This window comes from Oncorhynchus masou, chromosome 21, assembly GCF_036934945.1.
Source record: "Oncorhynchus masou masou isolate Uvic2021 chromosome 21, UVic_Omas_1.1, whole genome shotgun sequence".
NCBI lineage: Eukaryota > Metazoa > Chordata > Actinopteri > Salmoniformes > Salmonidae > Oncorhynchus > Oncorhynchus masou.
The window spans coordinates 18,209,792-18,234,893 of NC_088232.1; the positions used below are offsets into that span (position 1 = coordinate 18,209,792).

General features: G+C 44.1%; 1 protein-coding gene across 2 annotated transcripts; it reads right to left on the reverse strand.

Moving 5' to 3' along the window:
* Positions 1-176: 176 nt before the first annotated feature.
* Positions 177-23,072, reverse strand: LOC135507900 (jouberin-like). 2 transcript variants are annotated; one of them, XM_064927670.1, is made up of 27 exons: positions 22,947-23,072; positions 22,489-22,556; positions 22,225-22,361; positions 21,461-22,086; positions 21,066-21,220; positions 20,637-20,826; positions 20,195-20,387; positions 19,968-20,063; positions 19,686-19,871; positions 19,237-19,386; positions 18,842-18,974; positions 17,810-17,933; positions 14,699-14,928; positions 14,423-14,529; positions 14,160-14,278; positions 12,864-12,994; positions 12,448-12,588; positions 11,128-11,318; positions 10,970-11,015; positions 5,603-5,655; positions 5,321-5,438; positions 4,707-4,765; positions 4,448-4,516; positions 2,630-2,792; positions 2,273-2,400; positions 1,778-1,857; positions 177-825 (listed from the first exon to the last, which is right to left on the reverse strand). In XM_064927670.1, the coding sequence occupies exons 2-27, from the start codon at positions 22,496-22,498 to the stop codon at positions 633-635; spliced, it is 3,828 nt and encodes a 1,275-aa protein (XP_064783742.1). In that variant the 5' UTR covers positions 22,499-22,556; positions 22,947-23,072; the 3' UTR covers positions 177-632. The 2 variants fall into 2 exon arrangements, with proteins under 2 accessions (XP_064783742.1, XP_064783744.1); XM_064927672.1 differs by having other exon boundaries at positions 22,940-23,072.
* Positions 23,073-25,102: the final 2,030 nt, after the last annotated feature.

A 25,102-nucleotide genomic window follows, 5' to 3' on the forward strand; every position in this document is an offset into this window, starting at 1 on the left:
TAATTATCTTTTAAATGTATTTAGCTATATGTACCATACTTTTCTAACAAAACAGATTTTCCTCACTCATAACACACTTCAAAGTTGTTATATTTAACATAATCACTGCGGACATATTTATAGATATGACTAGCAACTGAAATTTTCTGTAATTACAGAAATACATATACAAACAATTCACTTGGCAACTATTTTTAATTGTATTGGTGACACTTTGGTGATTACGACTTTCCTCATCCCTTTAAGCTATAAAAATAAAACGGTAGTATTAACAAGTATATGCCTTTCTTATAGCTCATAACAAACAGGTTACAGAAGTCAATGACCGCATTACTCCAATAAATAGGATAAAAACAGCCAAACATACAAAATCTCTTCAGGACTGATACTACATTATAGGGCATAATAGTAAACTTTTTAAAACTCAGATGTTCTAAAAAAAATGTTTTAAACAATAGTTATTCAGACATCATAAAAAAAAAAATTGAACCCCCCCCCCCCCCACAATAAAACAATATGTGTACGCTCTACAGGATGGTTTCATTATTAACATATTTGTTATCTTCTGTTCAAAAGGGAATTTAGCGTTAAAAAACAGCTCTTAGTGTACTCTTAACCATAGGTCCATGGGTCTAGGTATCAGGCTCCAAGGCTCTGTTAGACTGTCCTCTCCTGGGGCTGGGGGGCAGTGGTCTGCTGCCTGCAGCATTGGCCCTCCTCTTGGTAGATGACGTTCCTGGGGCATCAGGGTCGGAGAATGTGGCCGGTGGTGGTGATGACGGAGCTTCTAACTTCTTCACTAACTTCTTTTTCTTCTTCCTCACTCTTGAGAAATATGGGGGAAAAACACATTGGCCTGACATTAATTTATATATATATATATATATATATATATATATATATATATATATATATATATATATATATATATATAAAAAATACAAAAAAAACTTTAGGAAGGGGAACTGGCAAGAGGTCAGCAGAAGTAGTCAGCATGACCATAAAATACAAGAGCACATACAAGGACAATACATTCCAAACAATTACAGCGGTCAACAACATTTCAGTCAATCAGAATTTTAAACTCACTCAGAGATACCCTCTTGCCCAGTTCAAAGTATTTCGTAGCTCACTACAAGACCAAAAAGCATTATGGGAAAATAATTGTTTCAGCTTTTTGGACAAGTTTTCAATATGCTGTCTAAAACTTAGTTCAAATGCCTAGATACTATTTCAAATCAGTGAATCATCATCAAACAATCATAATTCACAGTTAAAATCTGCAAGTGACTCCATTAGTTGAAAAAGTTGTTTGAGAATGTCATCAAATGCTAGTAAATCCAGAAAAGCCTTCTCAATTTTAGAGGCACAAGAGTAAACGATTGTGTCGTCAGAATATTGTTGGGAGTTGTGTAGATTTTCCATTTCTTCCTATATCATACAGTGTAATAAGGGCAGGCCCTAAAATGGAACCTCAAGAGACCCCTTTAGTAAGCTGTCAAAAGTCTGATTTCATGCCCTCCAGTGCCACACACTGGTTCCAAAACGAACTCTCTGACAGAACACGATCTAACACGTCAGCACTTAAACCAATTGTATGCCATCTAATAATGTATCTCGTATAATGTATAAGCTATAATGTATCTAGTGAGTTCATTTTCTTCCCATTTTCTCACCATGTGGTTAGAACACGAGTGTACAAAATGAACTATCAGGGATGATATCGGAGCCACTGCTGTGACTTATGAGGACTGTGGCTGTGAGGAAGAGGACTTACTTGGTGGCAGCAGGCTGCTCGGGGTCTGTGTCCAGCTCAGAGATGAACTTGAGTTCCCCAGAGACAACGGCAGCTGACACCTGTGAGCGGAGGGAGAGTAATCAAAGAAGAGAAGGTACAAGGAAATGAACAGTAATTCCTACAACCTTGGTTCCCTAAAGAAGGGGAACGAGATGATCTCTAGGTTGAAGATGACAAAGGTTAAGAACAGGATTCTAATATCCCATAACTCTTAGCAACAATGAGACTAGCTATGCTAGTTAGCAACGGCGCTAGTAAGTTAACGACATCGCTGGTCCCAGATTTGTGACGACGTTGTCTTAACCTGTCGATTTTCGACCTAGGATGAGCCAAGGACCGTATTGGTGGAGGGGATGTCTGGGTAAATTCTAAAATAAATCAATCAATTATTTGAAGTACCCTTCTCCATCAGAACCAAGAGACACTTTAGCTACACCACACAACGATCGCTGAAACAGAACCCAGTCGCCTTACCTTGGTAGGTGTCAACCTCCCATCTGATTGGTCAGTCCGTTCAGAACTGATAGGGACTGATAGGTCGGTCTGTTCAGACAGGGCAGACTGTGCCTTTAGGGCCTGAGACAGCTCGTCGTTGTAATCCCCTGGGGCAGACGAGAGAAATAGCTCAGCAACAAACAAGACATCCATACAGACTTGACTTTATAGGCTCCATATCCACATGGGTTCTTTTTCATTGTCCTGTGTGGCTAAGTTGGTAAGAGTATGCTAGCAACACCACGGTGGGTTTCCCATAAGGATTAAGTTGCTTTGGAGAACGATGATAAGTGCATATATTATATTAATGTGGAAAATATACAAAGCTCTACTTACGCTCCTCCGCCACATAGGTAGCTGGGAAGTATCCCTGCTGTCCGTTAGCCAGGCGTCCAAACCACCAGTTGTCGTTGTCTTTGTAGAGCACATGGATGACATCACCACGCTGTACCGTTAACTCATCTGACCGGGTAGCACTGTAGTCATACAAAGAGACAACCTGACAGAAAGAAAGAGAAATTAAAAGGATTTAAGAATGGTTGACCATGGTGTTAAAATAACGGATCATTTTAAATTGTCATATTTGATTGTTGGGTATAGTATGTTCCAGAGTACAGTCACATGGCTTGGACTCGAGTCAGACTCGAGTCACAAATATGATGACTTGCAACTCGACTTTAACACCAATGACTCGTGACTTAACTTGGACTTAAGCCTTTTGACTTGAACTGACTTGATACCCTCCCCAAGCCCAAATATAAAAAATTATGCTATTAAAAGAAGTCTGCAGTGAATCAACTCTTCATTTAACGGATTACAGTTTGAATCGGACAGCAGCCGGCGGGTGAATTCAGATGGAGTCCTTGGAAAGATGATACCCAAATTATTATTTTCAGATATAAAGACTACGCTGTATCAACAACAAAAAAACCAGATGATCATTGCACCCAAGATTGAGCTACAAATGGCTAGGCAATTGGTAGCCTAAATCCTGACTGATGTTACTGCTGTTTGTAAAACCATTGACATACGTTAGCCTACTGTAACCACAAACAGAGAGGGGTTGGGGGTGGGTGTGTGTGTGCTAAGGTTGGGCGATTGGGGGGGGGTCTTTCCCATGGCTACTGATGGGGTCAAATTTGGGTCATGATAAGGGCTGCACCAATTGTATTATAATAATTAATTATGCTTATGTTGTATTAATAGAAGGGGAAGGGTTATAAGACCCCTCCCCCACTACATTTATAGGGTCCATGACTACAGACAGACCTTATAATGTATATATTGTTAAAAATTGTTTCACAGTTCTTTTCTAGTCTCTGCCTCTTATAAAGAAAAGGTCAGAGAGATGTGAGTTATTGCATGGTATGGTATGGTATGTGAGAAAGCACTTCAAAGATAAACACAGAACCCCGTTGGGGAGTAAAAGAGTTGAGAGACTAGTCAGACATACCACTATAAATCAACTTGGGGAGTGGACATCTATTGCTGAGCCCTTAGAAAACACTGGAACTATTGTATCTCTCTTGCAAGTTTGTATAGCTGTGTATGCATGGGCTTGGTCTGAGGAGCAGAAGGTAATGACATATGCAGTGACATCACTAGGGCTGGACTTCGGGCTTAATAAAATAACTTGGGACTTTTCCTATTTTGCAGAACTCAGGAGAGACATCAGTTGTATGTGTGATGTTTGATCTTTGACTTCTGTCTACAGCTGTATTTTGATTAAAATTGTTATGATTTATAAGTGCACATTTTGAGTGTTCCTTATTTGTTAAGTAAATAAAATGGAGCACAGAAAAATGGAACCAACACTACCCATGTATTTCCATGGAAATATAGAGTTTATTTGGAAAGTAATAAAAATGTATATTTTTTAAAAGCATTCATGATTTGTGTAAATGTAATATACTAACTAGTATTCCTGTTAAAAATATGAAATGGTAATACATTTGGTGAAGAGCACATTATGACTTGTTTAGGACTCGAAACTCAAAGTTTAGGACTTCAGACTTGACTTGAGACTTGACTTGGGACTTGAGTGCTAAGACTTAGGACTTACTTGTGTCTTGTAAAACAATGACTTGGTCCCACCTCTGGTATGTTCTCATAATGCATACAGTTGTCAATGTTAGAATAAAAACAGGAACTTACCGTTTGCTGAACTGGTACCAAGGAATCTGCGTCCACTCTAATGGCTGTAGACAGATGATCAGGGAAGCTCTGAGGGAAGAAAGGGAACGCTCCTAAACTTCCATTCCAATATTCAACTTCATGTGTTACGTCGGTTTCTTTCAGATAGATAAAGAAAATATTCAGCCCACAAGACTAAAATAAAGTTACTGTTAAAACCCAATAAAATACACATAAAAGGAAGCAACGAGAATAGCATAACATTATAACGATGCCTTACAGTCTGTAGCCTGAGAGATGGAGCTCTTCCTAGATGCTGGCCCACTGGGCTGAAACCACCTGCAAACAGAAGAGAAAGAAGAGAAAGGAAATACCAGATGAATATATTAAAATCTAAGACCTCAAAGCATACATTATCGTAGAGGTGTGAACACCTACAGACAGCGTTGAAGACAGGGAGAGGCCTGTCTTAGTCTGTATGTACAGTGAACATGCTGCTCTGTAAGATCCTTAACAGCTCTAGTGAGTCTGGGAATGTTGCGTTTTGGTAAATCCTTCCTTTGCTTTGTTGTTGAAATGTCTGGCCAAAGTTCTCATTTTGCATGAATGTGTCCTTAAGCTCATTTGAGTAAACGGACCTCAATTCTTACAAATTATTGACGACACAGTGGTTCGTTCACAGAGCTGCTTAGATTCATAGGCCTGTAGCAGTAAAATCTGTCTCCTTCCCTTCATCTGAACTGACAGGGAAAAACTTGACAGTTGGAAGCTCATTTTTAGGCAGGCTTTCACCTGGTCAGTTCTTTTAGAATAAGGATCAGGGTAATGAAGGCCAGGAGGCGAGGAGTGGACCGATTTTTTTCTCAGAGAAAGGGCATGTCTAGAGCCACTCACGGTTCTGGGAGGTGAGAGTTGCCTGGGGGATGAACTGAGCTCCGAGGGAACTAGACAGCTGCAGTTTGGAGTGTGGTGACAGGAGGGACGGAGGAGGCAGGGACGAGTTCAAGCTCATCTGAAAACGGCAGAAGAATATTTCATTTTCCATTATTACAGGGAAACTGAAATGTGTTCTGCTATATCCCAAACCCTCCAGACTACACACATACACACAGAGGTTGGTGGACAATAAAACCGTTAATTTTAAGGGCTTACAGAGTTAATGAGAGTACTACTTACTGGGCCAGCTTCCTGAGATAGGCTCCTCCCCATCTGATACATGCCCGCTTTATCTACAAACCACAAAAACATGTCAAACAAATTTCAAAATTGTCAGGATTTGGCCAGGGTTGTTCCGGGTTTTGGTCACTAGATGCCCCCATTGTGCTTTTTGACCTTATGTTTTTTCCCTTGTTCCCCATTATTATTTGCACCTGTGCCTCGTTTTCCCTGATTGTATTTAAACCCTTAGTTTCCCTCAGTTCTGTGCTCTGTGTTTGTATGTTAGCACCCAGCCCTAGTGTTCTGTGTATTCTTGTCGATTCCGGTGGATGCTCTTGTGGAATTCTGTTTTTGATTTTGAGTATCTCTTGAGGCTTTTTTGTGCTATTCCTACCACCTTTTGGATTTGCCATTTTTGTATTGAAGGACTTCTCCTTTTTACTTTATTAAATACACCGTCTTAAGTACTGCTGTGTCTGCCTCATCTTCTGGGTTCTGCTGACTATTCGTGGCTCAGTTGGTTAAGTGACTGTTTCTCACTCCGGAGACCCAGGTTCGTAACCGGGTCCTGACAGAAACACAGAGCCCAAAAATGAACCCAGAGGCAGCCAGTTCCCAGGACCTTTTTGCCATGCTGTCCCACCACCAGGAGACTGTCCAACGCCACGAAGCCGCCCTGGTTCAGCAAGAGGCCTTAATGGCTAGACATTCTCATCTTCTGTCGGATATGCTGACTTCCATTAAGCAAATATCTGATCGTCTTACCCCGGCAACAGTTCCCGATCCAGTACCTCAGATTCAAGTACCCATGGCAGTTAACCCCCTGGCTGAACCTCGTCTTCCACCTCCCCAACGGTTCTCAGGTGATCCAAGTGCTTGTAAAGGGTTTCTCACCCAATGTTCTCTCTCCTTTGAGCTACAACCCTCGTCGTTTCCCACCGACCGGTCTAAGATCGCTTATATCATCACCTTGCTGTCGGAAAAAGCCCTGGCCTGGGCTACTGCTGTGTGGGATGCCCATAGTTCCTGCTGTGCCAGCTACTCTGCCTTTGCTGAGGAATTCAAACGAGTGTTTCAAGGCCCAAGCAGTGGTTCTGACTCAGCCAAACAGCTCCTGACTCTCCACCAAGGTTGGCGCAGCGTGACGGACTATGCCATCCAGTTCCGCACGGTGGCAGCAGCAAGTGGCTGGAACAACGAGGCGCTCACGGTGTGCTTTCTGAAAGGCCTTTCCGACACTATCCAAGATGAACTGGCCACTCGGGAACCACCGGACAATCTCGAGTCCCTGATCAAGTTGGCCTCACGCATTGACCAGCGTCTGAGAGAGAGAGAACTCAACCATAGACCTCTAGCCCCTATCAGTCCCAGCTCCGAGTCCCCACCTTTATCCTCGCTGGCTCCATCGGAACCCATGCAGATTGGACGCATCTCCCAGGCTGAGAGAGACCGCCGGATGAGGGAGCGATGCTGTCTATATTGCGGCAAACCGGGCCATTTCCGTTCCACGTGTCCCAGGCTCCAGGGAAACGCTCTGTCCCGTACAGACCGGGGGTAACTGTAACGGGAAACATAACCTCCTCCCATCCGTCCAACTCCCGTCTGCTCGTTCCAGTCACCCTCTCCTGGGACAACCACAAGCTTCACCTTCAAGCCTTGGTAGACTCTGGAGCCGCAGGTAACTTCATGGATGGTGTCTGGGCGAAGGAGAATGGCGTTCCCTCTGAACCTCTAAGTGAACCCATGAGGGTCACTACATTGGATGGAAGCCCTTTGGGATCTGGACTTGTCACTCATATCACTACCTCCTTGCGACTTTCAGTTTCACAACACCAGGAATTGATGAACTTTCATTTGATCTCCTGTTCCGAGTTCCCTCTCGTCCTTGGATACCCCTGGCTTCACAGCCATAACCCTCACATCGACTGGTCTGTGGGCACTATCAAGCAGTGGGGTCCTACGTGCCAAGCTACTTGTATTTTCCAGAATTCCCGAGTTCTACTCCCGAGTCTTTAGAATCCATCGACTTGACCCGAGTTCCCGAGTGTTACCATGACCTCAAACTGGTGTTTAGCAAACAGAGGGCCACCATGCTACCACCCCATAGACCTTACGATTGCCCCATCGACCTGTTTCCGGGCACTTGCCCCCCAGGGGTCGGATCTTTTCCCTATCTCCACCCGAACGAGCTGCTATGGATACCTACATCAAGGACGCTCTGGAAGCAGGCCTCATGCGTCCATCCACCTCCCCGGCGGGAGCAGGGTTTTTCTTTGTGGCCAAGAAAGACGGTGGATTACGTCCTTGCATCGACTACCGGGGACTCAATGCCATAACCGTCCGTAACCGTTACCCGCTACCCCTTATGGCCACAGCCTTCGAGCTGCTCCAGGAAGCAGTTGTTTTCACTAAGCTTGACCTGCGGAACGCATACCATCTTGTGCGGATCAGACCTGGTGACGAGCGGAAGACCGCTTTCAACACGCCTACTGGTCACTACGAATACTTGGTGATGCCCTTCGGCCTGACCAACGCCCCAGCGGTGTTCCAAGCGCTCATAAACGATGTGCTTAGGGATATGCTTAACATATTTGTGTTCGTTTACTTGGATGACATCCTCATCTTTTCGAGCTCCCTTCAAGAACACACTAAGCATGTCAGACAAGTACTCAAACGCCTCCTGGACGGCCATCTGTACGTTAAGCCGGAAAAATGTGAATTCCATTCATCCCGAGTACAATTCCTGGGATTTGTAGTGGAACCCGGTCGAGTCCAAATGGACCCCAGGAAGGTAGGGGCGGTAGCGGATTGGCCCACCCCCAAATCCGTTAAGGAAGTTCAGCGTTTCCTGGGCTTCACAAACTTTTACCGCAAGTTCATCAAGAACTTCAGCTTGGTGGCAGCCCCTCTCTCAGCTTTAACCAAGGGTGGCAATGCAAGGTTTTTGTGGGGAAGAGAAGCTGAGACGGCCTTCCAAGGACTCAAGCAGCGCGTTCTCTCTGCTCCCATCCTGATACTACCGACTACGGATGAACCATTTGTGGTGGAGGTAGACGCATCAGAGGTTGGTGTTGGAGCTGTCCTGTCTCAGAGGGGTGAAGACAAGAAGCTTCATCCGTGCGCTTTCTTCTCACACCGGCTTACCCCGACTGAGAGGAACTACGATGTGGGGATCGTGAACTCCTAGCGGTTAAGATGGCATTGAAGGAATGGAGACACTGGCTCGAGGGGGCTTCTCACCCGTTTCAAGTGCTTACGGACCACAAAAATCTGGAGTATATCCAGCAGGCGAAGCGGTTGAACTCTAGACAAGCTAGATGGTCTCTTTTCTTCAATCGATTCCAGTTTATCCTCACCTATCGGCCCGGGTCGAAGAATCTCAAACCGGATGCCCTGTCCCGAGTCTACGCTCCTGCCATTCGAGATGACACGGACATGCCTGTCCTTCCTGCTGCTAAGATTGTGGCTCCGATCTCGTGGCAAGTTGAGGATACCGTGAGACGTGCTCAAGCTAGCGAACCGGACCCGAAAGGAGGTCCTGCCAATCGGTTGTTTGTCCCCAAGGCAGTGAGGACTCAGGTCCTTCTGTGGGGGCACTCCTCTCGCCTCACCTGTCATCCGGGCGTAGGTCGCACCTTGGAGTTCATCCAGCGTAAGTTCTGGTGGCCTACCATAAGAGAAGACGTTGCCACTTTCGTCAATGCCTGTCCCGTGTGCTGCCAGGGCAAATCTTCTCACCTCCGTCCTCAAGGACTCCTTCACCCTTTACCTGTTCCCCACAGACCCTGGTCCCATATCTCATTGGACTTTATTACTGGACTTCCTCCATCCCATGGCAATACTACTATCCTAGTCATAATCGACAGGTTTTCAAAGGCGGCCAGGTTCGTCCCTCTGACTAAGTTACCTTCTGCCAAGGAAACGGCTGAGTTGGTAATTAATCATGTGTTCCGAGTCTTCGGCATTCCTCAAGATGTGGTTTCTGACAGAGGTCCCCAGTTCGCCTCAAGGTTTTGGAAGGCCTTCTGCCAACTCATGGGGGCTTCTGCCAGTCTATCTTCAGGGTACCATCCGGAGTCCAACGGCCAAACAGAGAGGATGAATCAAGAGCTGGAAACCACCCTCCGATGTATGACTCGTGACAACCCGTCCACATGGTCATCCTTTATTGTTTGGGCCGAATATGCGCACAACACCTTGCGCTCCTCCTCCACTGGTATGTCCCCGCACGAGTGTCAGTTTGGCTATGCTCCTCCATTGTTCCCGGACCAGGAGGCAGAAGTCAGAGTGCCTTCAGCCTTGAAGTTCGTCAGACGCTGTCGGCTTTTGTGGAGGAAGACCCGTCTTAATCTTATGCGTTCCTCACAGAGGTACCAACAACAAGCCAACAGACGTCGCCGTCCCGGGCCTACCCTGCGCCCCGGCCAGAGAGTCTGGCTCTCCACAAGAGACTTACCTCTACGGGTGGAGTCTCGCAAGCTGTCCCAAAAATACATCGGTCCCTTCAAGGTTGCCAGGAGAGTTAACCCAGTTTCTTATCGCCTACACTTACCCAGATCCCTTAAGATTAATCCCACATTTCACATTTCATTGTTAAAACCTGTTGTTTTTTCTCCCCTTGTCCCGGCAGACAGACCTCCCCCTCCGCCTCGTGTCATTGGAGGCCAGCCGGCTTATACCGTCCATCGGATACTGGATTCCCGCCGGGTGCAGCGGTCCTGGCAGTATCTGGTGGACTGGGAAGGCTACGGTCCCGAGGAGCGCTCCTGGGTTCCTGCCAAAGACATCCTGGACCCTGACCTCATTCGTCAGTTCAGGGCCCTCCACCCTGAGAGAGCTGGTAGGAACGTCAGGAGCCGTTCCTAGGGGGATTCTGTCAGGATTTGGCCAGGGTTGTTCCGGGTTTTGGTCACTAGATGCCCCCATTGTGCTTTTTGACCTTATGTTTTTTCCCTTGTTCCCCATTATTATTTGCACCTGTGCCTCGTTTTCCCCTGATTGTATTTAAACCCTTAGTTTCCATCAGTTCTGTGCTCTGTGTTTGTATGTTAGCACCCAGCCCTAGTGTTCTGTGTATTCTTGTCGATTCCGGTGGATGCTCTTGTGGAATTCTTTTTTTGTTTTTGAGTATCTCTTGAGGCTTTTTTGTGCTATTCCTACCACCTTTTGGATTTGCCATTTTTGTATTGAAGGACTTCTCCTTTTTACTTTATTAAATACACCGTCTTAAGTACTGCTGTGTCTGCCTCATCTTCTGGGTTCTGCTGACTATTCGTGGCTCAGTTGGTTAAGTGACTGTTTCTCACTCCGGAGACCCAGGTTCGTAACCGGGTCCTGACAAACATATTGTCGCATAAACATACCAATATCATTGTTAAAGCATACCTTGCTCATACAGGTGTTCCACAGCAGAGGAGCTCCGAGATGGTTCCTACAAAAACATGAGTAAATTCTAGTTAGTTTGCATAATGATTTAACCTCAGTTGGAGGTAAAAATATCATTCACGTTTATAAAACTAAATCAAAACAAGATTTGTACTCACTAGAACAGAGTCCAGTTTATCTTTGACACGCTGCATCTTCATAGACAGTCTGGCTGCTCTGGCGAAGCAGTCCATGGCTGCTCCGGAGGTGTCCTGGAATGTTACTGGGTCGGATGTGTTCCTGAACATCTTAGTGTCGGCTGATCCAGACCTGCTGTGGCCCTTCAGACTCTCCACCTCCAGCTGGGCCGCTGAGAAGAAACAGAGAGAAAATGTGTTTTTGTTTTGTCTTTATTGTGTGTATTCCATCAGGGACCACGTTGGAAACAAGTATAATTGCTTTAATGTGTTAATCCCCGTGTTGTACTCAGCTCAACCGTTTCCCAATAAATCAATCAGATTTTCCTCTCAGTCCACAAAACAGACAAAAATACTCATCCAGTCTACCCAATCTCAAGGCCTACCATTTTCGAACATCCCAAAACAGACTAAGTTTACACAAAATATTCATAAGCCTATAAACCAGGGGTGTCAAACTCATTTTCCCCCGGGGCCGCATTCGGTCTTCAACGAGGTCCGGAGGACACCAAAAAAAATGTGTTATTTTTCCTCGCTGTCAAAATTACCAAAACATTGTCCTCTATCCATTATTTGGGGAATTTTCAATGCTCCCTGACTATCTAGTGTCCATTTCTGTGATTAATAGCGAGCTGGGAAGAGCTGGAAAGTATAAGAATGAGGTAGGTCCATTATAATTTCTACACAGTTTCGATTTGGTTTTAGTCATTTGAAAGTATATTGAGCTCAACCTCCCCCCAATTAAAAAAATAATATTTATATACTTTTTTTATTTTACTCAAACCACCCGCGGGCCAGACACCCCTGCTATAAAACTGTCAAATGGCTCCTACACTAATGACTCAAATTGTGTAGAATCAAGACTTAGCAACGTCAGAGACATCCCACTCCCTAATTTATTCTGATCGAGGCGGTGCCACTCTGATCTACTTATTGGCCCCCGTCCCGCGGAGGGGATGCTCCAGACCAAGACATCTCACTGGCAAATGTTTTCTGGGTGGGATGAGAAGGGAGGGGACAATAAGTAGACCAGAGCCAGTTGTTACCTCACTCACGTTGGAAAGCATGCCCACCTACACAGAGAGGGAATGCCCACCTACACAGACAGGAACATTTAAACAATTTTACAATGGTAAATGGCTTGAGTGAACTATCTTTATTTAACCACCATCTTTGGTAACGCCACTGTCCTCTTACAATACAATTATTTGAATGCTCTGAGCAAGGTACTCAGGCACAGCTGAGTGTTCCTAAGACCTTCTCATTGCGTGATCGATCTCAGTACAATAATGAGCTGCTCACCTCTGCGGTCGTACAAGTAGACGTGCACAGGCTGGTTCTGACCGAAGGCACAGAAGGCCACCATGTTCTCATGAGGGTGGAAGCCCACACCACGGAGGGCTGTGGGGTAACACAGCTCCGAGTACACCGCCACCTGGTCACCTGGTAGATGCAGGCACAAAACCAGCAGCTATTATTGATCATAACAACAAAAAAACAACCAACGCATGCACTTAGCTAGAGACCATTTCCCCAGATACAGATTTAAATTAGTCCTAGAACAAAAAACAATTTCAAAGGAGATTATCCTTTGAGCAGGTTTTTTAGTCCAGGACTATACTTAATCTGGATATCGGGAAACTGTCCCTAAGTGCATAGATTATTAGTTTGTGTCTAAATTCATACTGGATGATCAGATGTGTCTGTCTTGTCCTCACCTGTTTCTGCGTTCCACACGTAGGCCATTCCATCCTCGCTGCCTGAGAAGATGAAGCTCCCACAGGGTGTGAACGTGCTGTGGATCCTCTCCCTGTAGTTAGTGGCACCTGTGTATTTCTTCACAGCCAATCTGCAACAACACACACACAAACACATTTTAGAAGTCTGTACATTAGATCAATAAAAGGACATGGAAACTTACTTGAGTTGTGGCAATACAGAACTACACTCACCGGATAGTTTATTAGATACACCCCGTTCACAAAAATGGATTGCTCCTACAGACAGTGAGTCACGTGGCCGTGGCTTGCTATATACAGCAGGCAGACAGGCAACGAGGCATTCAGTTACTGTTCGATTGAATGTTAGAATGGGAAAAATGAGTGACATAAGTGACTTTGAGCGTGGTATGATCGTCAGTGGCAGACTCGCCGGATCCAGTATATCAGAAACAGCCGCCCTCCTGGGATTTTCATGCATGGCAGTATAGGAACATTTTGAAGATAAATACACAACACAGAGGAGGAGAGGACGAGAGTACTAGAGTACTAATGGTCAATAGCGATTTGTAAATAGGAGTTTGCGACGTGTGCTACATTGTCATGGGTCTATACATTGAGTCGGGGGCAGGATACTTGTTATTTGATCATTGGCCAAGTTGTCCTGCAATGACTTCTGATTGGTCAACCCCAGGCTAGGGTGGGGGGTTATAAATGACATCCTGTTCCTTTGTTCAGTGGAGAAAAGCTGAGGAGAGGGGAGACTGAACATCTATCTCTCAGCATAACATCTCAGCAAGCGTCTCAGCAAGCATAACATCTCAGCAAGCATCTCCAGTGGGCACGCGATCACCAACACTGGACAATTGAGGAGTGGAAAAACATTGCCTGGTCCAATGAATCCCAGTTCCTGTTGTGTCACGTTGTTGGCAGAGTCAGGATTTGGCCTAAGCAGCATGAGTCCATGGACCCCATCCTGCCTGGTAAAGGCTGGTAGTGGTAGTTTAATGGTGTGGGGAATGTTAGGTCCCTTGAGCAACGAATGTTTTTCTGACACCTTGTAGAATCCATTCCCTGAAGAATTCAGGCTGTTCTGGAGGCAAAGGGGGGTCCGACCCGGTAATAAATGGGTGTACCTAATAAACTGGTACACCCATTTAGTATCGGGTCGGACCCCCCTTTGTGTGTATCGATCAAAATAACATGTTGGGAACAAATACAAAGAGTTTTGTACTTAGGGCACCATTGCGAATGAGGCTCTGGTCTCAATTGGGCTTTAAAAATATATATATTTACACTCTGAGATCCATCACCCTGACAACGCTGTCTTTAGCGTGGATCAGTAGACGGCGACCATTAGGATGGACCTCTAACGTGTTGATGGGAAGCCCACTCAGGTCACTCTCTCCTATCTCCTGCAGGACAAAATAAAGTATTAAATCCAGCTCTCCAATGTGAATGACTGAATAGACTTCATTGACCCCCAGAGGGGACATTGTCACCAGCATAAGACACATTTTGGGTGAACATTTCATGCAATAAAATGATTGTTCTCAAACCTTCTCAATCTTCCAGTGACGACACGGTCTCTGATGCAGACTGTCATCAACCGACGTCCTCCACACAATGATGAACCCAACGTTGTCCGCAGAGAACATTCGGTTTCCTGAATAAATATACAATAAACACATTACAGATCCACCAAATGCCATGAATAGATACTCTAGCCAGGAACAACAAAAAAAAATTCTCTAACAGAAAGAGACTGCTGTAGTAAAAAGTGCTTCATAAAAAAATTAGATTGAAAAATCCTGATTGATTTACTGATTCCGTACCTTCGGAGTCGAAACACAGAGCGTTGATGAAGCTCTTGTGACCCTCGAACTCCTGGAGCAGCAGTCCGTTGACATCTTTGACGTTCACCCTCCAGACCCTCACCAGACAGTCGTACCCAGCCGTCACCACCATGCCCTGGGCCGTAGGATGGTACTGAGCACAGTAGACAAACGACGGGTGGGGGAGCACCTTCTGGGCGATGGCCTGGAGCCTCTGCACGTTCCACACTCTGCAAGAGACAATTGAGAGGGTTGAGAGGGATCATAGTGTTGAATAATTAAATCAGGATATCAGACATGTTAAAGAAGAGAATGCCCCCAAGTGCTGATGATATACGGAGTGCTAAGCTTGTTGAGTAAACTCACTCTTACTTATACCCACCGTGTCCTCATGTTACTGAGCGTACTACACCACACATCATTGATACTGAACAAAAATATAAACTCAGCATGCAACAATTTTTACTGAGTTACAGTTCATATACACAAAAGTAGTAGGGCTGATTACCAAAAAAGACGAGACAGCCTACAGGGAGAAGGTGAGGTCCTCACCTCCCTGGGAGTGTGGTGCCAGGAAAATAGCCTCTCACCCAACGTCAACAAAATAAAGGAGATGATCGTGGACTTCAGGAAACAGCAGAAGGAGCACCCCCCTATCCACATCGACAGGACCGTAGTGGAGAAGGTGGAAAGCATCAAGATCCTCGGCATACACATCACTGACAAACTGAAATGCTCCACCCACACAGACAGTGTGGTGAAGAAGGTGCAACCTCAGGAGGCTAAAGAAATTTGGTTTGGCACCTAAAACCCTCACAAACTTTTACACATGCACAATTGAGAGCATCCTGTCGGGCTGTATCACCGCCTGGTACGGCAACTGTACTGCCCGCAACCACAAGGCTCTCCAGAGGGTGGTGTCAAAGCTAGGACAGAGAGACTGAAAAACAGCTTCTATCTCAAGGCCATAAGATTGTTAAATAGCTACCACTAGCACATTAGAGGCTGCTTCCCTGTATACAGTGGGGCAAAAAAGTATTTAGTCAGCCACCAATTGTGCAAGTTCTCCCACTTAAAAATATGAGAGAGGCCTGTCATTTTCATCATAGGTACACTTCAACTATGACAGACAAAATGAGAAAAAAGAATATCCAGAAAATCACATTGTAGGATTTTTTATGAATTTATTTGCAAATTATGGTGGAAAATAAGTATTTGGTCACCTACAAACAAGCAAGATTTCTGGCTCTCACAGACCTGTAACTTCTTCTTTAAGAGGCTCCTCTGTCCTCCACTCGTTACCTGTATTATTGGCACCTGTTTGAACTTGTTATCAGTATAAAAGACACCTGTCCATAACCTCAAACAGTCACACTCCAAACTCCACTATGGCCAAGACCAAAGAGCTGTCAAAGGACACCAGAAACAAAATTGTAGATCTGCACCAGGCTGTGAAGACTGAATCTGCAATAGGTAAGCAGCTTGGTTTGAAGAAATCAACTGTGGGAGCAATTATTAGGAAATGGAAGACATACAAGACCACTGATAATCTCCCTCAATCTGGGGCTCCATGCAAGATCTCACCCCGTGGGGTCAAAATGATCACAAGAACGGTGAGCAAAAACCACACGGGGGGACCTAGTGAATGACCTGCAGAGAGCTGGGACCAAAGTAACAAAGCCTACCATCAGTAACACACTACGCCACCAGGGACTCAAATCCTGCAGTGCCAGACGTGTCCCCCTGCTTAAGCCAGTACATGTTCAGGCCCGTCTGAAGTTTGCTAGAGAGCATTTGGATGATCCAGAAGGAGATTTGGAGAATGTCATATGGTCAGATGAAACCAAAATATAACTTTTTTGGTAAAAACTCAACCCGTCGTGTTTGGAGGACAAAGAATGCTGAGTTGCATCCAAAGAACACCACAGCTACTGTTAAGCATGGGGGTGGAAACATCATGCTTTGGGGCTGTTTTTCTGCAAAGGGACCAGGACGACTGATCCGTGTAAAGGAAAGAATGGGGCCATGTATCGTGAGATTTTGAGTGAAAACCTCCTTCCATCAGCAAGGGCATTGAAGATGAAACGTGGCTGGGTCTTTCAGCATGACAATGATCCCAAACACACCGCCCGGGCAACATAAGAGTGGCTTCATCAGAAGCATTTCAAGGTCCTGGAGTGGCCTAGCCAGTCTCCAGATCTCAACCCCATAGAAAATCTTTGGAGGGAGTTGAAAGTCCGCGTTGCCCAGCAACAGCCCCAAAACATCACTGCTCTAGAGGAGATCTGCATGGAGGAATGGGCCAAAATACCAGCAACAGTGTGTGAAAATCTTGTGAAGACTTACAGAAAACGTTTGACCTCTGTCATTGCCAACAAAGGGTATATAACAAAGTATTGAGATTCAATTTGTTATTGACCAAATACCCACCCACCGGGGAGCCAGGCTGACCCAATCAGTTTTTCCCCACAAAAGCGCTTTATTACAGACAGAAATACTCCTCATTTTCATCAGCTGTCCGTATGGCTGGTCTCAGATGATCACGCAGGTGAAGAAGCCGGAAGTGGAGGTCCTGGGCTAGCGTGGTTACACGTGATCTTCGGTTGTGAGGCCGGTCGGAAGTACTGCCAAATTCTCTAAAATGACGCTGAGGGCGGCTTATGATTGAGAAATGAACATTAAATTCTTTGGCAAAAGCTCTGGTGGACATTCCTGTAGTCAGCATGCCAATCGCATGCTCCCTCAACTTGTGGCATTATGTTGTGTGACAAAACTGCATATTTCAGAGTGGCCTTTTATTGTCCCCAGCACAAGGGGCACATGCGTAAGGATAATGCTGTTTAATCAGCTTCTTGATATGCCACACCTGTCAGGTGGATGGATTATCTTGGCAAAGGAGAAATGCATACTAACAGGGATGTAAACAAATTTGTGCACAGAATTGTAGAGAAATAAGGTTTTTGTGCATTTGGAACGTTTCTGGGACTTCAATCCATTATATTAGTGACAACACATACACAAATATATCCTAAGCATCAGCGTAATCTAATCGAGGCTCCATGTTTATCCTTCCCAGGCAGGATATATTTGAGGTACAGGTAGACCATTTACCTGACGGTGCCATCAGAGGAGGAAGACAGGAGGCTCCAGTCGTCTCTGGACCAGCAGAGATCATACACGATACTGAGGTGGCCGTTGAAGGCAGCCAACACCTTGCCTGAAGGAATCTCATACACTGAGAAAAAAAAAGGATGAGATAACTTCAACAATAAAATACAAAAATTCACACCTGTTTGGGGTGAGCACACAGAATTCATTCATCAAGTGACTCAATCTCCTTAGCTCAGTGTTTTAGGGTGTTTTCACACTTGCAACAAGGCACCAAAGGTATACTGCAAAACATTTGGCAAAGCAATTCAACTTTTTGTCCTGAATACAAAGTGTTATGTTTGGGCCAAATCCAAAACATTACTGAGTACCACTCTCCATATTTTCAAGCATATGTTATAGATATGCTTGTAATCATTAAGTACTGTGGAGTTTTTCAGGATAAAACAAATCAACGGAATGGAGCTAAGTACAGGCAAAATCCTAGAGGAAAACCTGGTTCAGTCTGCTTTCCACCAGACACTGGGAGATGAATTCACTTTCCAGCAGGACAATAACCTACAACACAAGGCCAAATCTACACTGGAGTTCCTTACCAAGAAGACAGTGACTGTTCCTGAGCGGCCGAATTACAGTATGACTTTAATCTATGGCAAGACTTGAAAATTGTTGTCTAGCAATGATCAACAACCAATTTGACAGAGCTTGATGAATTTTTTAAATAATAATGGGGAAATGTTGCACTATCAGGGTGTGGAAAGCCCTTAGAGAATTACCCAGAAAGACTACAAAGTATTGACTCGGGGGTGTGAATACTTAAGTAAATGAGACATTTCTGTATTGCATTTCTAAAAACATGTTTTCCATTTGTCATTATAGGGTATTGTGTGTAGATGGGTGAGAAAAATAATCTATATAATCCATTTTGAAGTCAGGCTGTAACACAACAAAATGTGGAATAAGTCAAGGGGTATGAATACTTTCTGAAGGCACTGAGCACTAAGGTGGCTCTGAGTAGGGGTTTACAATTCTTACCTATGATGGGGAAGGCATCTCTGTCAGCACACGCAGCAGCCAGCTTCCTCCCGTCGTGGGAGAATCGTATCGTGAAACAACCCATCTGACCACCACGGAACGACAGCATGGGCTTATTAGGGATCCGGCACACCTGCAACACAAATACAACTTCATCAAATAACACATCTGGGGATAATTGATGGCATTTCTGGATTTCCCAGCAAACGCACGACCACCACAGAACGTTGTGTAAATGTTGTCTCAAAGTTGTGTTTCTCAACATGCCATCATGACTTTATAACAACAATTGGACAGCCCTTGAATTGGGTAGCAGCTAGATACTGTTAGACAACAGAACAGAGATAGAACAGAGAGTCGAGATTCTTAGAATAGAGGTTCTTTAGTAAACAGACCTGGCCAGGCATTCTGCTCCAACGGAGCTCAGGTTTGTTGCCTAGAGGTTGTGTTATGGTTCTCCTGGTGATCTCACTCTGCAGCTCGCTAAAGGAAGTGGAGCCTCTCTCCTGCTGCAGGGCCATCATGGAGCGGATACTAGGGTCCACCTACACAACAGACCAACACAGCATATGGTCAAACCTCAACAGCCTAAAACAGCATTAGACCAAACCACAACTCACCCTTTGGGAAATAAAACAGCCCAAAACAGCAACTCCTTATGGATGAAGATTTGATTTCTACAACTAAACTGCTACTACTACTAACGTACTAATAGATTACTATTATACTACTGCTATTAGTATTATTAGCATTATCATCATAGTGGTGGTAGTGGTAGTTTTGCTAAAGCAGACATATCAGTAACATGTTTGTGTAGTATGATTTCAAAGCAGTATCGACTTACATGATCAGGTAGTTTGAGGCCTTTCACTGTGATGTAGAGGGTAGATGTGTATCTGCTACGGGGATATCTCCTCCACCAGTCCACTACCTCAATGGTATTTTCTTGTCTCTTGCCCCGGGGAGGGGGACAGAAGAGCTGCAAACGCAGTTTACTGTCGATGTTCAGCACTCCGTTAGTGCCCACAAGCTGCAGGGAGCCAAGATGTAGAAATAAATTGTTACAAATCTCTTTTTTTCTTCAATAATGGATATTCATAACTGAAAATATTTCTAAATGCATTACCTTTAGAAATGCCCAGGCGATTTTTCGAAAACCTCGTTCATGTCTGTCGACGTCAACATTGGCTCTGGCTTCCTCCATGGTCATAAAATCCAGGACCTGAAATATATTTAAAAGACAATCTTTTCAAAATGGCCTTTAGGAAAAAGTTTTGAGTTTACATCTGGTTAATGCTTGACGTGTGTCAAGATATTGGTGTCACAAACCCATCCTCTTTTCATTATTTTTACCTCAAAAAAGAGCATAACTCTAGGGCCTTCATGGTTATCCTGGAGGAAATATCCAAAGCGCTCGTTGAAGATGATCTGCTCATCCCACTCTGGAACTGTTGATTTGTTTTTCTTGAAGTCAAAAGGCTGGGTGATGATGGGAAGGATATGCTCCACACTCTCCTGCTCATAGAATGACGAGACCGGGCGGTGACTGCAAAATATGGAGAGGGACACAAAAATGATTTGATCACAATTCTCGTCACCACCAGTTTTTACGTTTGTTGTGATGGCAACATTTAACAATTAACCTGGTTCCAGATTGGTTTGTGCTGCCAACTGCTATGGTCATAGTCAGATCGATGTAACCTGAATAACAGCACAAACAGATCTGGACCACCAAGCTAGTAACATCAAAAACCCACAATTAACAAAATCACAAACTAACAAAACCATTTCTCACCTGTCCTCTTTTTTCACGTATTGCCCAGTCATCTCGTCAATAACGTGGATCTTGACCATGGGGTGTGAGACCAGCAGGTCAGTCTTCAGGCGGTCTGTCCTGTGGATGTAGACTCCCAGGACCAGGTTGTCATCAAAGACTGGTCTCTGAGGAGTTTCAACAATCTCTGTATCACTCTCCTCCTTCACCACTACCACCAAGGAAAGAAGTGTTACTCAATGTTATTATCATGTTATTCACCTTTCAAGTACAGTATTTTGTGCTTCCATATCTTTGTACCATAGTATCACACTAACTAATGTTACTGAAGATAGCAAAAAAAACAACATCACACCAACTTTTCAAGAACAGCTTAGCCACATAATTCCAAACTGTTCATAATGCAAGTTGTATGACCAGCTGAATGTTTTCTTAGCTTTTTATACCCACATTGTTTTATTTTTTTCTTCTTTTTGCCTTTTGATTTGAAAGATTCTAGTCTGTCCTCCTCGTCGTCCTCTTGGTGGCTTTCTTGGCTCTTCTCTTTGGACCTCTTCCTTTCAGTGACGTCGTCAGACTGGCTGCTCTGCAGATCTTCTATCATACTTTAAAACAAAATGGAAAATAAATATGATAATCTATTCTATGGTATTAGTGGGTCATTTAGGTTTATAGCCTGGTCCCAGATCTCTTTTTAGCTATCTTCTATGGACATTGTTATGCCAAGAATATGTCCATAAAGGTTGCCAAGATAGAACAAACAGATCTGGCTCTGTCATTTACAGCTTTCTTCCAGGTTCATGTAAAGTAAACCTCACTAGTTATCCTGTAAGACTTCTACACACCTCGTCTCCCTCTCCGGATCCAATGACGACCTCAGCTTCTTCTTCTTCTTCTTTGCACCTTCATTGTTTAATGCTACTACTTCCTGAGTGGCAGCGTTGGTCTTGTCTGTTGTTGACTTCTTGTGTACAGTCTTCTTCACAGTAGACATCTCCTCTTCCTGTGCCATCTGCTTCTGGTACTCATGAAGTAACTCATCCTCAGCTTCCACCGCAACCTCACCCTGGACCTCGGACACCTCCTCTCCTCCTTTGCTGTTCCCTTTCTTACTCTTTCTCCTCTGTATATTCGCAGGGTCTTCCGACTCTAAGGAGGCCTTGGATTTGGGTGTTTTGGCATTTCTAGCAGTACTATCAGTCTGATCGATTTGAATGATATAACTGTCCTCCTGCTGCACTGGGGCTGGAGGCAGCTCCCTTTTACTTTTCCTCTTCCCTTTGGTTGGTTGCTCCTCCTCATCCTGGTTCCCATTGTTGTTGTTGTTGACCTTCTCTGTTACCTCCCTCTCCCTACGCTTGTTCTTGGTGAAACGAGGGCTGCCCTGGTCAGCATGGTAGGTGTTCTGATGAACAGTCTCATCGTCCTCTAGGTCTTTCACAATGTCAAGGTTTTGTTTCAAAGTTTGGAGCTGAACGAGAAGAGGTAAGAATAGGTAAGAATATACATTTATGTGCATGGAAGTTAATTTTACAGAGACCATGCACAACAAATATTGTTAAAGTGATTTCAGCACCAAACCTTCCTGATCTGACCTATTCCAACTTACCACAATACTCTCCTGCTCTGGCTGATCTGGGATCTTCTTCTTCTTCACTTTTTTCTTCTCCAATGTAGCCGGGTCAGTGTATCTCTTGAAGACCTCGTCAAATCTGGCCCTGGTTTTAGCTCGGGCTTCACTCTCACCTAGAGAAGAAATATAGTGTGCTACTCTGTTTACTTAATTCATAAGGCCAGGTATTAATTTATTAACCATGCTATGTGGCTATAATACAGTCAATGTTTGGAAAATACTGCAATTGTGTGTACTCACCTGCTGGCATTATCGAATGCTGAAGTGACACTCATTCTGCATGCAAAGGGCCAAGGGAGATTTTCCTCCTAAAAAATGCAAGGCAGCAGACTAATCAGATAGCTAGTTTAGCTATCTAGTTAGCTGACGTTAGTTCACAATACAATGGTATGGGTCTGACTGCAAACAATGGAACTTTTCTCAATTTTATTTGAACAATATGCAAGCCTGCCTAGTTAGTCTATTTTGAACAGATGAGTTAGGCCTATTCAACTGATGACAACAAACATAGCTAGCTGACTAGCTAGCTTGCCGTTAAAGCTAAGTTTCTAACGTTACTGACATTAGCTCATGCTAGCTAATCTGGCTAGCTAGGGTGACCACAATGATGCCAAACTTAGCGGTGTTTTGCAATATTGTTTATTTACGTGAATGTACATGCATACTAACATCGACAAGCTGAAAAACATACAATTTACCACAATATTTGAGTAAACGATTGGGACCACGCCACTAGCTCCGTTGCGATGGTTTCCAAAACAACAACAGCAGTGATTGGGTAAAAATATTGTGGATGACGTTTCAGCCATGGTCTTCGATTTCACCAATGATCATCCCGGAGCGGAAGTATCCTCCGCCCATCTAACGTCGGGCTGAATTCCATAAAAATTTTAGCAATATGTGTGCAATGTAACTTTTATCAATCAGTAATATTTCCTTGGAGAATATACAGATGAAAATGTATCCAAGACATTGCACATCAGCCATTTTTTCACCGTATCTGAATCTACTCTAAAGAACTCTACTTTTGGATAGCAATTCATTCACAGGAAAACGTATATGCATTTATATTTTACGTATTTAGCATTTTAATGAATGTTAAGACATATTTCGTTGTATGTAATGAACAAGCTCAGAATATGTGGAATGGCAAAGAAACATGCAGTCCCCACATACAGTTGCGAGTTCAGCAGTACACAACGCTCAGATAGAAATAGCCTACATAGAACAAACATACCTCTCTGACATGTAGAATCACATCAGCTCTAGCCATGGCATTTCTATATGCAACGTTCGAAAACGTTTAGCAACTGAACTTGGCACTGGTATAATATTTTAGTAGCCTTTGGCAGATGCATGTTTTTGGTCCATGAAATAAGCAAGAAGGCCGCCCAGTGGTTAGAGCGTTGGGCCAGTAACCGAAAGGTTGCTGGATCGAATCCCCTAGCGGACAAAATATGTTAACCCGCTGCTCCCCGGTAGGCCATCATGGTAAATAAGATTTTGTTTCTTAATTAACTGACTTTTTGTTTGAAATGCTTGAGAAGAACACTGACACCTGAGTGCTGCTACTGGAATATTACGAATAAGTAACCCATAGCCTACTTGAAATGTATTTTAACAATATTAATGTTTTACTATAGTGAATGTTTTCACTTTACTTTGGAAATGGCCACTAGAATATGTGAAGTGTGCGCAACTGCTGAAGAACTTCGACGCACATGTAAAGAGATTGTCAGCTGAACTTCTTAAAATGAAGGAGTGTATAAAGGCACTGTCAAGATGTAACGTTAGCTGTCTGAGGAACAAGAGAATCTTTTGCGTCCTATACTTCTGAGCTGCACCAGATACATGCAGTTAGGGCACTGCTGGACACATGCAATGTAAATGGATATGCAGTGCACTAGTCTAATAACAGGTTTAACCCCACTGCCCAACCCAGAATTGTCTACAAGCATTAAAATGTATACAAGCATCAGGAAATCATGGGGCAGTGTTAATTTATTTCACACCTCAGTCTGTGAAAGTGTCATTTTGAGTTGCTGATTTCAGCATTTAGCCCACTGGAAGTGTCATGTTTATTTGAGACAGCTGGCGATAAGTTTAATAGTCGATCTGCTTTGTCATTGCTGTGCAGTGAGGTATCCCATCACTTTAGCTCTCAAAATCTAGGCTGCTTTCTGCCTTCTCCCTGCAGTTTTCAGCTGTTAGCTTCGACCACGACCGGTTCATGTGAACTACAACCCCGACACTGTGTTTAAACATTTAGAAGCGTAAATCATCGCTTGCGATGCAGCTTTCGAAACATATGTCCCTTATCTTTCATCAGCAAGAAACAATCCTTCAAATAAAAAATACACTTACTGTGACATTTGTGCAAAACTCATACAGCTATGGGTGCCTCCATTCAATGAAACTACACTTCCAGAGTTAGCTTACACACAGGTGTCGGAGCATGTTAGATAGCTAATTAGCACAGGTCTTGTTTTCCGTAAACAATCGTTGGAACATGGAGACATGACCATGTGAGAACGCTAACCTTAACCATATCAAGGTGTGTATCAATTTGACCTTTTGTTTTTTGAAAATGAAGGTCCTTGTGTTACCAAAACCATACCGCAAAAAAACGCGTGTGAATTGAGCATCGGGCTCTTAACAAAACTCCATATAGGAATATGATTGGTGACATTGATAGTTTTCATTCTGTCTTGACTCTTGTTGCAGTGGAATCTGCTTTACCTGTTGCTCTCCTGGAGCCATACACAGTCCTGGAGGTACAGAGGACCACCTCTCTGTCTCTGGTTCATTTGGTAGATAAGAAACAAAGGTATTTACACACTTACACAGTCTTTGC